General features: G+C 41.0%; 1 gene segment (V, D, J or C); it reads left to right on the forward strand.

Moving 5' to 3' along the window:
• Positions 1–9,220: 9,220 nt before the first annotated feature.
• LOC139419132 (T-cell receptor beta-2 chain C region-like) lies at positions 9,221–14,321 on the forward strand. The segment is given in 5 exon segments: positions 9,221–9,239; positions 10,630–10,980; positions 11,190–11,213; positions 11,406–11,512; positions 13,225–14,321. Coding segments are annotated over 5 exon segments (522 nt in total).
• Positions 14,322–15,787: the final 1,466 nt, after the last annotated feature.

Raw genomic sequence — 15,787 nt, forward strand, 5'->3', positions numbered from 1 at the left:
TTTGATAGCATTTTACATTAAACCGTCCTTCAGTTATTGTTTTTGCATCAGATAACTGATCCTATGAGATAGGAGAGTACAGGTGCCAACCATTATACTGGAGTTGTTGTCCTCGTACCTGCAGGCCAACTCAGTGGTTCTACACTTTCAAAGATAGATATAACAAACAGGATATGGGTGTTTCTCTGACTGTCTGACTGTCATCCAGGTGTCCCTGGTATATAGGTCTACCCTTGTATCAAATTAAACTATTTGATTAAAAAGGGAGACGTTTCTCAGAGTTGACCTTCCATTGACCTCTGGAGGGTAAATGTCAGATTACACAGAAATGAAACCAGGAGTCTAAACTATCCTAGATTATACACTGACCTCTGGAGGGTAAATGTCAGATTACACAGAAATTAAACCAGGAGTCTAAACTATCCTAGATTATACACTGACCTCTGGAGGGTAAATGTCAGATTACACAGAAATTAAACCAGGAGTCTAAACTATCCTAGATTATACACTGACCTCTGGAGGGTAAATGTCAGATTACACAGAAATTAAACCAGGAGTCTAAACTATCCTAGATTATACACTGACCTCTGGAGGGTAAATGTCAGATTACACAGAAATGAAACCAGGAGTCTCAACTATCCTAGATTATACACTGACCTCTGGAGGGTAAATGTCAGATTACACCGAAATCAACCCAGGAGTATAAACTATCCTAGATTATACACTGACCTCTGGAGGGTAAATGTCAGATTACACAGAAATCAACCCAGGAGTATAAACTATCCTAGATTATACACTGACCTCTGGAGGGTAAATGTCAGATTACACAGAAATCAACCCAGGAGTCTCAACTATCCTAGATTATACACTGACCTCTGGAGGGTAAATGTCAGATTACACAGAAATCAACCCAGGAGTCTAAACTATCCTAGATTATACACTGACCTCTGGAGGGTAAATGTCAGATTACACAGAAATTAAACCAGGAGTCTAAACTATCCTAGATTATACACTGACCTCTGGAGGGTAAATGTCAGATTACACAGAAATGAAACCAGGAGTCTCAACTATCCTAGATTATACACTGACCTCTGGAGGGTAAATGTCAGATTACACCGAAATCAACCCAGGAGTATAAACTATCCTAGATTATACACTGACCTCTGGAGGGTAAATGTCAGATTACACAGAAATCAACCCAGGAGTCTAAACTATCCTAGATTATACACTGACCTCTGGAGGGTAAATGTCAGATTACACAGAAATGAAACCAGGAGTCTCAACTATCCTAGATTATACACTGACCTCTGGAGGGTAAATGTCAGATTACACCGAAATCAACCCAGGAGTCTCAACTATCCTAGATTATACACTGACCTCTGGAGGGTAAATGTCAGATTACACAGAAATCAACCCAGGAGTCTCAACTATCCTAGATTATACACTGACCTCTGGAGGGTAAATGTCAGATTACACAGAAATCAACCCAGGAGTCTCAACTATCCTAGATTATACACTGACCTCTGGAGGGTAAATGTCAGATTACACAGAAATCAACCCAGGAGTCTAAACTATCCTAGATTATACACTGACCTCTGGAGGGTAAATGTCAGATTACACAGAAATTAAACCAGGAGTCTAAACTATCCTAGATTATACACTGACCTCTGGAGGGTAAATGTCAGATTACACCGAAATCAACCCAGGAGTATAAACTATCCTAGATTATACACTGACCTCTGGAGGGTAAATGTCAGATTACACAGAAATCAACCCAGGAGTCTAAACTATCCTAGATTATACACTGACCTCTGGAGGGTAAATGTCAGATTACACAGAAATGAAACCAGGAGTCTCAACTATCCTAGATTATACACTGACCTCTGGAGGGTAAATGTCAGATTACACCGAAATCAACCCAGGAGTCTCAACTATCCTAGATTATACACTGACCTCTGGAGGGTAAATGTCAGATTACACAGAAATCAACCCAGGAGTCTCAACTATCCTAGATTATACACTGACCTCTGGAGGGTAAATGTCAGATTACACCGAAATCAACCCAGGAGTCTCAACTATCCTAGATTATACACTGACCTCTGGAGGGTAAATGTCAGATTACACAGAAATCAACCCAGGAGTCTCAACTATCCTAGATTATACACTGACCTCTGGAGGGTAAATGTCAGATTACACAGAAATCTACCCAGGAGTCTCAACTATCCTAGATTATACACTGACCTCCGGAGGGTAAATGTCAGATTACACAGAAATGAAACCAGGAGTCTAAACTATCATGGATTCAATTCCATGACTTGAGATATAAAACAAAAAGAAAACATATTTAAGATTCCCTCTAAATACATATAAATCCCTGATTGATATTACATCTTTCTGTTTTTACAAACAAAATGGAACAATATACTGTTACTACAGCAGACATGATCAACTGGACGTTACTATGACGGTAGATGGTTCTGGAAGTTTAGGACTGGGGGGGGGGGGGGGTAGTTTAGCTAATGTGGTTGATAAAAAATAAAAAATACAAGTATTTCACAAGAATATGATTGTTGCTGTCACATGATACTGCATGGAGAGGGGGGTGGGGGTTGTTGGGTGAAGAGGGGAGGGGGGGGTTGTTGGGTGAAGAGGGGAGGGGGGGTTGTTGGGTGAGGAGGGGAGGGGGGGGTTGTTGGGTGAAGAGGGGAGGGGGGGGTTGTTGGGTGAAGAGGAGAGGGGGGAGGGGGGGGTTGTTGGGTGAAGGGGGGGGGGGGGGGGGGGGGGGGGGGGGCGTTTTAGAGACTTAGAGAGAGGCGTCAACTCCATTATAGGACGAAACGGAAACAAAACATTACCTGTCCCCTCCTGTTCCTCTGTCTTCTCTTCTGCTTCCTCCCTTCTGCTTTTCTTAGCGCTGTTGACAGAAATAGAAAGAGTCCGTTTGGAACAGGAACCCCCATATCAACACACCTGCTGCTACAGGCAGATACTGAGAAGGAGAGATGGGTAGAGAGATAGAGAGAGAGACCGGGTGGGGGGAAGGAGGGAAGAGAAAGATGAGAGAATGAGAGAGAATTAGTGTTTTTGTGTGATGCTTTAACACTGTGGGGACAGGGGGCCACGGTGATATATTCACATAGAGACGCCGTACAAAAACCTCCTCCCATTCACTTCCATACAAAAACCTCCTCCCATTCACTTCCATACAAAAACAACCTCCTCCCATTCACTTCCATACAAAAACCTCCTCCCATTCACTTCCATACAAAAACCTCCTCCCATTCACTTCCATACAAAACCCTCCTCCCATTCACTTCCATACAAAAACAACCTCCTCCCATTCACTTCCATACAAAAACCTCCTCCCATTCACTTCCATACAAAACCCTCCTCCCATTCACTTCCATACAAAAACAACCTCCTCCCATTCACTTCCATACAAAACCCTCCTCCCATTCACTTCCATACAAAAAGAACCTCCTCCCATTCACTTCCATACAAAACCCTCCTCCCATTCACTTCCATACAAAACCCTCCTCCCATTCACTTCCATACAAAACCCTCCTCCCATTCACTTCCATACAAAACCCTCCTCCCATTCACTTCCATACAAAACCCTCCTCCCATTCACTTCCATACAAAACCCTCCTCCCATTCACTTCCATACAAAACCCTCCTCCCATTCACTTCCATACAAAACCCTCCTCCCATTCACTTCCGTACAAAACCCTCCTCCCATTCACTTCCATACAAAACCCTCCTCCCATTCACTTCCATACAAAACCCTCCTCCCATTCACTTCCATACAAAACCCTCCTCCCATTCACTTTCGTACAAAACCCTCCTCCCATTCACTTCCATACAAAACCCTCCTCCCATTCACTTTCGTACAAAACCCTCCTCCCATTCACTTCCATACAAAAACAACCTCCCATTCACTTCCATACAAAAACCTCCTCTCGTTCAATTCCATACAGGATAGGTCTGGGGGCAATTCACACACATTGAGGAGACTGTTAAGGAGCCTGGAGAGATGCTTCTCAAGAGATCAATAATACTGAAAAGGATTTTCTTCGTAACATCAAGTTAAATTCATTAGATATTGGAGTTTGTTTGATTCCTGGTTGACAACAAAACGCATTCTAAACCAACTAGGTGATGGTGTTTTAAAGTCCCCATGGATTGTCTGTTCATTTCCCCTAGAGGGTGAATGACAGAGAGATCTGAGGTATTATCTGTTCTCTGTATCTCTGTTCATTTTCCCTAGAGGGTGAATGACAGAGAGATCTGAGGTAGTATCTGTTCTCTGTATCTCTGTTCATTTTCCCTAGAGGATGAATGACAGAGAGATCTGAGGTAGTATCTGTTCTCTTTATCTCTGAGTATCTCTGTTCATTTTCCCTAGAGGATGAATGACAGAGAGATCTGAGGTAGTATCTGTTCTCTGTATCTCTGTTCATTTTCCCTAGAGGGTGAATGACAGAGAGATCTGAGGTAGTATCTGTTCTCTGTATCTCTGTTCATTTTCCCTAGAGGGTGAATGACAGAGAGATCTGAGGTATTATCTGTTCTCTGTATCTCTGTTCATTTTCCCTAGAGGGTGAATGACAGAGAGATCTGAGGTAGTATCTGTTCTCTGTATCTCTGTTCATTTTCCCTAGAGGGTGAATGACAGAGAGATCTGAGGTAGTATCTGTTCTCTGTATCTCTGTTCATTTTCCCTAGAGGATGAATGACAGAGAGATCTGAGGTAGTATCTGTTCTCTGTATCTCTGTTCATTTTCCCTAGAGGATGAATGACAGAGAGATCTGAGGTAGTATCTGTTCTCTGTATCTCTGTTCATTTTCCCTAGAGGGTGAATGACAGAGAGATCTGAGGTAGTATCTGTTCTCTGTATCTCTGTTAATTTTCCCTAGAGGATGAATGACAGAGAGATCTGAGGTAGTATCTGTTCTATTTATCTCTGAGTATCTCTGTTCATTTTCCCTAGAGGATGAATGACAGAGAGATCTGAGGTATTATCTGTTCTCTGTATCTCTGTTCATTTTCCCTAGAGGGTGAATGACAGAGAGATCTGAGGTAGTATCTGTTCTCTTTATCTCTGAGTATCTCTGTTCATTTTCCCTAGAGGGTGAATGACAGAGAGATCTGAGGTAGTATCTGTTCTCTGTATCTCTGTTCATTTTCCCTAGAGGGTGAATGAGAGAGAGATCTGAGGTAGTATCTGTTCTCTGTATCTCTGTTCATTTTCCCTAGAGGGTGAATGACAGAGAGATCTGAGGTAGTATCTGTTCTCTGTATCTCTGTTCATTTTCCCTAGAGGGTGAATGACAGAGAGATCTGAGGTAGTATCTGTTCTCTGTATCTCTGTTCATTTTCCCTAGAGGATGAATGAGAGAGAGATCTGAGGTAGTATCTGTTCTCTGTATCTCTGTTCATTTTCCCTAGAGGGTGAATGACAGAGAGATCTGAGGTAGTATCTGTTCTCTGTATCTCTGTTCATTTTCCCTAGAGGATGAATGACAGAGAGATCTGAGGTAGTATCTGCTCTCTGTATCTCTGTTCATTTTCCCTAGAGGATGAATGACAGAGAGATCTGAGGTAGTATCTGTTCTCTGTATCTCTGTTCATTTTCCCTAGAGGATGAATGATAGAGAGATCTGAGGTAGTATCTGTTCTCTGTATCTCTGTTCATTTTCCCTAGAGGATGAATGACAGAGAGATCTGAGGTATTATCTGTTCTCTGTATCTCTGTTCATTTTCCCTAGAGGGTGAATGACAGAGAGATCTGAGGTAGTATCTGTTCTCTTTATCTCTGAGTATCTCTGTTCATTTTCCCTAGAGGGTGAATGACAGAGAGATCTGAGGTAGTATCTGTTCTCTGTATCTCTGTTCATTTTCCCTAGAGGATGAATGACAGAGAGATCTGAGGTAGTATCTGTTCTCTGTATCTCTGTTCATTTTCCCTAGAGGATGAATGACAGAGAGATCTGAGGTATTATCTGTTCTCTGTATCTCTGTTCATTTTCCCTAGAGGATGAATGACAGAGAGATCTGAGGTAGTATCTGTTCTCTGTATCTCTGTTCATTTTCCCTAGAGGATGAATGACAGAGAGATCTGAGGTAGTATCTGTTCTCTGTATCTCTGTTCATTTTCCCTAGAGGGTGAATGACAGAGAGATCTGAGGTAGTATCTGTTCTCTGTATCTCTGTTTATTTTCCCTAGAGGATGAATGACAGAGAGATCTGAGGTAGTATCTGTTCTCTGTATCTCTGTTCATTTTCCCTAGAGGATGAATGACAGAGAGATCTGAGGTAGTATCTGTTCTCTGTATCTCTGTTCATTTTCCCTAGAGGATGAATGACAGAGAGGTTTGAGGTATTTTTGGAATAGGAGAGTAGCGATGTGACACTGGAAGTGTGCCCTACTTTGGAAATGGAACAAAGCTCACTGTTTTAGGTAAGTTAACTTCTTAAAGACTCATAATATGTATGTACATATGTAACCCTGAAGGTGTTTCGTTGCCAACAAGAGTCTCCTAAAGTGGTCAATCTGAACTAAAGGGTTGATGTGAAAACGCTGTGACTTCAAACCAACCAGCCTTCTTTGGCAATGGAACCAAACTCACTGTTTTAGGTAAATACTTCCTACTTTCTTATCGTGAAATGTATGATTTTTTTATTTTCTTTCTTCATAAAAACATGAATAATTGACTAAAAACAAGCATTCTTAAAGTATTTCTGATGCCAAAAGCATAGAACAAGGCAGTAGTAGTTGGTCCATTACTGCTCAGTATGTCTGCACTGTGACAACTATAATCCTGCAATCTTTGGAGCGGGAACCAAACTGACTGTTCTGGGTAAGAGAATATTCACCATGATGGAACTAATGGGTCTCTATGTGTGGTGTAGTAGCATAGTGATGTGAGGAGTTAGTTGGTTGTGGATTCAGTACATTAGATGAGTTCATACTAGTGTTACTCCACTCAATGCTTTTTTGATGTTAAGCCTGTACACTGTGCCAACTATGAGGCACATTTCGGTTCAGGCACCAAATTAACAGTTCTCGGTAAGTAATCTGTACACTGTGTTTGCCTTTATGTGCCGTTTGAGTTAGACAACGTAATTGTGAGGAGAGAGATGTGATATCCTAGTAGATGATAGTATGTTTGTCTCATCTATGTGTTCTAAACTGGTGAGAACAGGGTGTTGGTTGGTATTAGGAGAATAGATTTATCAAAGGTCGGGATCGGGGATGGAAAGTTCTAGAAAACAGCACAGCTAGAGACTAAATCTATATTAGAGCAGTGTTCCACTGTACTGTGCTAACGGTGCCGGCCAGGCTGACTTCAGCGGAGGAACCCGGTTAACTGTTCTAGGTGAGACAAAACACCAAAATGAAAATAATACAATTAGCCAAATGACTGTTGGAGATGGAAACCACTTACATTTCATTAGAAAAACAGTCACAATAATATATTTGGTTATAATTTAGATTATACCCGTGGCTGAGTTACTGTGAAGAGTATTTGAATGTACTTCTAACAGAGCAGCAAAGGTTGAGAAAGTCCAGAGTCCTTGTCAGAACTAGAGACTTTAGGAGACAGCCTTGTCGCTCTGCGCTCGTACTCGGGAAGCCATAGACTTGGAGCCGGCACCAAACTCACCGTTTTAGGTCAGAAAATATACTACCAAATGTTACGTACTAGCATGGAGAAAACGTGTCCAATATTCTGCAATATAAAAAACAGTAACACTTTAAAAGTTACACTTTAAAAGGTCATTTTAATGTAACTGGATCACAGTAAAAACATCAGTTATCTTCCTCTAACATTTTACCCAGCAAGGTATCAGACCCAGGATTGAAAAAGTGGTCTGGTTCTATGCCCAGACCCAGTCTACATCTCTCATGGTATTGAGGTATAAAGTGGTCTGGTTCTATGCCCAGACCCCAGTCTACATCTCTCATGGTATTGAGGTATAAAGTGGTCTGGCTCTATGCCCAGACCCCAGTCTACATCTCTCATGGTATTGAGGTATAAAGTGGTCTGGTTCTATGCCCAGACCCCAGTCTACATCTCTCATGGTATTGAGGTATAAAGTGGTCTGGTTCTATGCCCAGACCCCAGTCTACATCTCTCATGGTATTGAGGTATAAAGTGGTCTGGTTCTATGCCCAGACCCCAGTCCACATCTCTCATGGTATTGAGGTATAAAGTGGTCTGGTTCTATGCCCAGACCCAGTCTACATCTCTCATGGTATTGAGGTATAAAGTGGTCTGGTTCTATGCCCAGACCCCAGTCCACATCTCTCATGGTTCTAGTTGTTATCAGCTCTGTTATGAGCGGTGAGTTTCAGCGGCGGCACCAAAACTCACAGCTCTGGGTGAGAAACCCGATGATTAAATGTGTATAGACTCTTCTAGATACCACCCACATTGATGTATCTGTTAATGACAGACTGGATGATTTCTAATCGTGTGTGAACCACAGATGGAGAGAAATAGATACGTAGAAAACAATGTTGAAAATCCTCCCAGACGTTAGTTTGAATTAATCTACACGGTGTTGGATCAGTTGGAAGAAACCCTTTTAATAGTTCAGACCAAGGAAAGTAGTAGAACCGGGTCAGAACTGGGTCATACTACAGAGCCTGTAAAGTAGAGCATGGTATCTCTCCGTGGAACACGGAGAAGGCAGAGTTTGGTCCAGGAACCAGACTCACTGTTCTAGGTAAGAGATTCACCTCTTAAAATTATTTATACACAATATTGAAATAATTTGTAATAATGGGTTGAATTCTAGTTGATTGATTTGGTATATTAGTTGAACATGCAAATATTCAGGAGGGGTTTGTTTTAGTCCTGTGAATAGAGCTAACGGAGAAAGAGAGTTAAGCTCTGTCGACATAAACATGCTTAGAAATACAGTACTGACCCCTTTGGTAAAGACAAACTACAGTAACTACAGTATTAACCCCCTTTGGTAAAGACAAACTACAGTAACTACAGTATTAACCCCCTTTGTTAAAGACAAACTACAGTAACTACAGTATTAACCCCCTTTGTTAAAGACAAACTACAGTAACTACAGTATTAACCCCCTTTGGTAAAGACAAACTACAGCAACTACAGTACTTGCTAGCTTGCGTCAGCCTGGTTTTCTGTCTGTGAGTATGTGGTGTGCTCTGGTGCTTATCCTGCCTACTTTGGAGAGGGAACCATGCTAACAGTTCTGGGTAAGGACGCTGTAAAAATACTGTAAAAATACTGTAAAAAAAACTGTAATAATACTGTAAAAATACTGTAATAATCGTATATTATAGCTTTCATGTTCGACGGTCTTGACAATGACTTTGGCAGCTGGGTTGCAAAGAGGTTCACTCTGAGATGCTGAATGAAATGTTGTGTTATTATGGGCTTGTCGGGACACAGCATTTGGTGGTTCATGTTGCCTTGATGTTACTGGACCGGTTTATAGAAGGAGATAGACAGGACCGGTTTATAGAAGGAGAAAGACAGGACCGGTTTATAGAAGGAGATAGACAGGACCGGTTTATAGAAGGAGAAAGACAGGACCGGTTTATAGAAGGAGAAAGACAGGACCGGTTTATAGAAGGAGATAGACAGGACCGGTTTATAGAAGGAGAAAGACAGGACCGGTTTATAGAAGGAGATAGACAGGACCGGTTTATAGAAGGAGATAGACAGGACTGGTTTATAGAAGGAGATAGACAGGACCGGTTTATAGAAGGAGATAGACAGGACCGGTTTATAGAAGGAGATAGACAGGACCGGTTTATAGAAGGAGATAGACAGGACCGGTTTATAGAAGGAGATAGACAGGACCGGTTTGTTTATACAAGGAGATAGACAGGACCGGTTTATAGAAGGAGATAGACAGGACCGGTTTATAGAAGGAGATAGACAGGACCGGTTTATAGAAGGAGATAAACAGGACCGGTTTATAGAAGGAGATAGACAGGACCGGTTTATAGAAGGAGATAGACAGGACCGGTTTATAGAAGGAGATAGACAGGACCGGTTTATAGAAGGAGATAGACAGGACCGGTTTATAGAAGGAGATAAACAGGACCGGTTTATAGAAGGAGATAGACAGGACCGGTTTATAGAAGGAGATAGACAGGACCCGTTTGTTTATACAAGGAGATAGACAGGACCGGTTTATAGAAGGAGATAGACAGGACCGGTTTATAGAAGGAGATAGACAGGACCGGTTTATAGAAGGAGAAAGACAGGACCTGTTTATACAAGGAGATAGACAGGACCGGTTTATAGAAGGAGATAGACAGGACCGGTTTATAGAAGGAGATAGACAGGACCGGTTTATAGAAGGAGATAGACAGGACCGGTTTATAGAAGGAGAAAGACAGGACCGGTTTATAGAAGGAGATAGACAGGACCGGTTTATAGAAGGAGAAAGACAGGACCGGTTTATAGAAGGAGATAGACAGGACCGGTTTATAGAAGGAGATAGACAGGACCGGTTTATAGGTGTCATTTCTGTCTCGTCTCTTTTAAGCACTCAGGTTCAGGTCTGAGTCGACAACAAACAGAGCCATTGATTGACTGTTAAAGGTTAAAGCTTCTTCTATTTCCTCCCTGCAGAGCCAGACATCCCTGTCACTCCACCCAAAGTCAAAGTCCTTCCACCTTCCACTAAGGAGTGTGAAGATAGAAACAAGAAGAAGAAGAAGACGTTGGTGTGTGTGGCCACCGACTTCTACCCCGACCACGTCACTGTGTTCTGGCAGTTAAATGGAGGCGCCAACATCACCGATGGAGTGGGGACCGACAACACTGCCTTGAGGGATGAAAACAGACGCTACAGTATCACCAGCAGACTGAGAGTCCCAGCCAAGACATGGAACACGGCCTCTAACAGATTCACCTGCACCGTCCGCTTCTTCAATGGGACCGATGACATACGTGTTGCAGATCACATGAACGGAGAAGAAGGTATGGTCAAATTATGAACTAAAACACTGTCCTTGTTCATGAGAAGAAACAGGTTTCTATTGAACGAAAATAGTATGCTTCTTTTTTTTTTTGTCATTCTCTAGTAAAATCGTAAGTAAACTAGTGAGCTTTTCTACATCGTTATGTAGAACTAGGATGTACATTAGCCTGTGTCATGTCAAACACTGCTTTGTTTCTTCCATGTCAAGGTGCTGATGGAGGGATGACGACAGGTAAATGTGCCCATTCTGTACTGAACTACTTATTGTTCATGCCAAATACATGGAAGATACATATAACCTATAGTTTACATAATACTGTTTACAATACTATCATATTTTAGTCATGCCTAATCTGCGAAAAAACAAATATTAACCGGACAGCATCTTAGTCAAGGTCATTTCAATGTCTTATTGTCCTTGCAGATTACTACGTGAAGAGCACCCAGACTGCCAAGCTGGCCTACAGCATCTTCATCGCTAAGAGTACCTTCTACGGCCTGGTCGTCATGGCTCTGATTTGGAAGTTTCAGGTGAGTTCACTGCTACTATGATGAGGGACATCACACAACCTTTTCTCTCTCTTCTTCAAATCTATGTCTTGTGCCAGCTAGCCTGGTCCCAGATCTGTTTGTGCTGTCTTGCCAACTCTTATGGTCGGCATGACAACGACATACAGTAGGAGTTGACAGGAAAGCGCAAACAGATCTGGGACCAGGCTAGCTTTGTGCTAATAAAGGTATCCTGTATCTCTGCTTCCCATACAGACACCATACTGTCTTTATCCTGTATCTCTGTGTTCCCCATACAGACACCATACTGTCTTTATCCTGTATTTCTGTGTTCCCATACAGACACCATACTGTCTTTATCCTGTATCTCTGTGTTCCCATACAGACACCATACTGTCTTTATCCTGTATCTCTGTGTTCCCATACAGACACCATACAGACACCATACTGTCTTTATCCTGTATCTCTGTGTTCCCCATACAGACACCATACTGTCTTTATCCTGTATCTCTGTGTTTCCATACAGACACCATACTGTCTTTATCCTGTATCTCTGTGTTCCCCATACAGACACCATACTGTCTTTATCCTGTATCTCTGTGCTCCCATACAGACACCATACTGTCTTTATCCTGTATCTCTGTGTTCCCATACAGACACCATACTGTCTTTATCCTGTATCTCTGTGTTTCCATACAGACACCATACTGTCTTTATCCTGTATATCTGTGTTCCCATACAGACACCATACAGACACCATACAGACACCATACTGTCTTTATCCTGTATCTCTGTGTTCCCATACAGACACCATACTGTCTTTATCCTGTATCTCTGTGTTCCCCATACAGACACCATACAGACACCATACTGTCTTTATCCTGTATATCTGGGTTCCCATACAGACACCATACTGTCTTTATCCTGTATCTCTGTGTTTCCATACAGACACCATACTGTCTTTATCCTGTATCTCTGTGTTTCCATACAGGCACCATACTGTCTTTATCCTGTATCTCTGTGTTTCCATACAGACACCATACAGACACCATACTGTCTTTATCCTGTATCTCTGTGTTCCCATACAGACACCATACTGTCTTTATCCTGTATCTCTGTGTTCCCCATACAGACACCATACAGACACCATACTGTCTTTATCCTGTATCTCTGTGTTCCCATACAGACACCATACAGACACCATACTGTCTTTATCCTGTATCTCTGTGTTCCCATACAGACACCATGCTGTCTTTATCCTGTATCTCTGTGTTCCCATACAGACACCATACAGACACCATACTGTCTTTATCCTGTATCTCTGTGTTTCCATACAGACACCATACTGTCTTTATCCTGTATCTCTGTGTTTCCATACAGACACCATACTGTCTTTATCCTGTATCTGTGTTCCCATACAGACACCATACTGTCTTTATCCTGTATCTCTGTGTTCCCATACAGACACCATACTGTCTTTATCCCGTATCTCTGTGTTCCCATACAAACACCATACTGTCTTTATCCTGTATCTCTGTGTTCCCATACAGACACCATACATACACCATACTGTCTTTATCCTGTATCTCTGTGCTCCCATACAGACACCATACTGTCTTTATCCTGTATCTCTGTGCTCCCATACAGACACCATACTGTCTTTATCCTGTATCTCTGTGCTCCCATACAGACACCATACTGTCTTTATCCCGTATCTCTGTGTTTCCATACAGCGCTCCTCAGATAAACAGATGTAATTGATCCCTGACCGAGACCAGGCCACCCGTGGAAGCTGAGCTCGGTGGACTGGAGGGCGTCATGTGTGGCATAAGGCTCTGGTGAAAAGTAGAGCACTATAAAGTAGTGCACTATAAAGTAGTGCACTATAAAGTAGTAGAATAGGATGCCATTTGGGACGAAGAACAATCCCATTTCTGTCATGTGATTACAATGTACAGTGTGCTGTCTATTATCTGTCACTTACTATACAATGTGAGGATGTATTTTATCGTCCCCAATAAACAGAATCTTTATTCATGTATTCACTGAGTGTACAAAACATTAAGAACACCTTCCTCATCCTCCCCCTTGAATTCGTCGGGGCATGGACTCTACAAGGTGTCGAAAGCGTTCCACAGGGATGCTGGTCCATGTTGTCTCAATGCTTCCCAAAGTTGTGTCAAGTTGTCTGGATGTGTTTTGGGTGGTGGACCATTCTTGATAAACACGGGAAACTGTTGAGTGTGAAAAACCCAGCAGCGTTGCAGTTCTTGACAGAACCAGTGTGCCTAGCACCTACTACCCTACCCCCGTTCAAAGACACTTAAATATTTTGTCTTGCCACTTCACCCTCTGAAGGACACACATACACAATCCATGTCTCTATTGTCTCAAGGCTTAAAAATCCTTATTTAACCCGTCTCCTCCCCTTCATTCTACACTGATTGAAGTGGATTTAACAAGTGGGATCATAGCTTTCACCTGGATTCACCTGGCCAATTTATGTCATGGAAAGAGCAGGTGTTCATAATGTTTTGTTCACTCAGTGTATATGAGTTCATTCAGGAAGTGTGACAAAAACATATAACATTAACTTACAAAACCAACATTTATGTTAATGTTTGTATTATTTTTGTTGCAGGAATTACGTCATAGTGTGTACAGTATAAATACATGTTGCTTTCCAATTTCAATCCTGATGAACAACACATTCAATAATGTGCAAATAGAGGCGTCCGGGTTTGGCCCCGGTAGTACGACATTATAAAGAACAATTTGGTTTTTAACTGACTTGCCCAGTTAAATAAAGGTTCAATAAAATATATATATATAATTAGTCTGTTCAAGTGTCATTTTATCAGTCTGAGTTGTCAGCTAAGGTTTTCCTTCAACACGTTGTGACATCTGCTCTAGTAGAGAAGGGCTTCCTAAAATACATTTGGTTGATTTTCATCATCACTTACTATATACTCACTTGCTACTATATACTCACTTGTTACTATATTACTCACTTGTTACTATATACTCACTTGTTACTATATACTCACTTCTTACTATATACTCACTTGTTACTATATACTCACTTCTTACTATATACTCACTTGCTACTATATACTCACTTCTTACTATATACTCACTTGCTACTATATACTCACTTCTTACTATATACTCACTTGTTACTATATACTCACTTGCTACTATATACTCACTTGTTACTATATACTCACTTGTTACTATATACTCACTTGCTACTATATACTCACTTCTTACTATATACTCACTTGTTACTATATACTCACTTGCTACTATATACTCACTTGCTACTATATACTCACTTGTTACTATATACTCACTTGTTACTATATACTCACTTCTTACTATATACTCACTTGCTACTATATACTCACTTCTTACTATACTATATACTCACTTGCTACTATATACTCACTTGTTACTATATACTCACTTGTTACTATATACTCACTTCTTACTATATACTCACTTGCTACTATATACTCACTTCTTACTATACTATATACTCACTTGCTACTATATACTCACTTGTTATTATATACTCACTTCTTACTATACTATATACTCACTTGTTACTATATACTCACTTGTTACTATATACTCACTTGTTACTATATACTCACTTCTTACTATATACTCACTTGCTACTATATACTCACTTCTTACTATACTATATACTCACTTGTTACTATATACTCACTTGCTACTATATACTCACTTGTTACTATATTATTGACTTGTTACTATATACTCACTTGTTACTATATACTCACTTTTTACTATATACTCACTTGTTACTATATTATTGACTTGTTACTATATTATTGACTTGTTACTCAATAATAAAGTTGTAAATGTGACTATTTGACTGACACTTATTTCCACCTAAGAGAAGTTGGTAATGTTGACACCTTTGAATGATTCATTACGACTGACTTCCCTCAAAGAGCTCATTTCATGACTCAATGCCCAGTCATTATCAGGCTCTTTAAAACACATACTGGCATGTAGTCCTGTTTCCAGTCCCTCCCAGCATGTGGGTGATGACTGAACATGATACACTGTCTGTGACATTACCCAGATACCGGAAATAACACCTGAAATAAGGTCAAGACATGGTAAATATATATATAACTTCACCTGATGTAACGGTTCTCTTCTGATGAGGAATAGGATGGATCGGACCGATGCGCAGCGTTGTAAATGTTAATGTAATATTTATTAGAACAGAAACACTAAACAAAATAACAAAGAGAGTGAAAC

Source organism: Oncorhynchus clarkii, chromosome 10, assembly GCF_045791955.1.
Source record: "Oncorhynchus clarkii lewisi isolate Uvic-CL-2024 chromosome 10, UVic_Ocla_1.0, whole genome shotgun sequence".
In the NCBI taxonomy this organism is placed as follows: domain Eukaryota; kingdom Metazoa; phylum Chordata; class Actinopteri; order Salmoniformes; family Salmonidae; genus Oncorhynchus; species Oncorhynchus clarkii.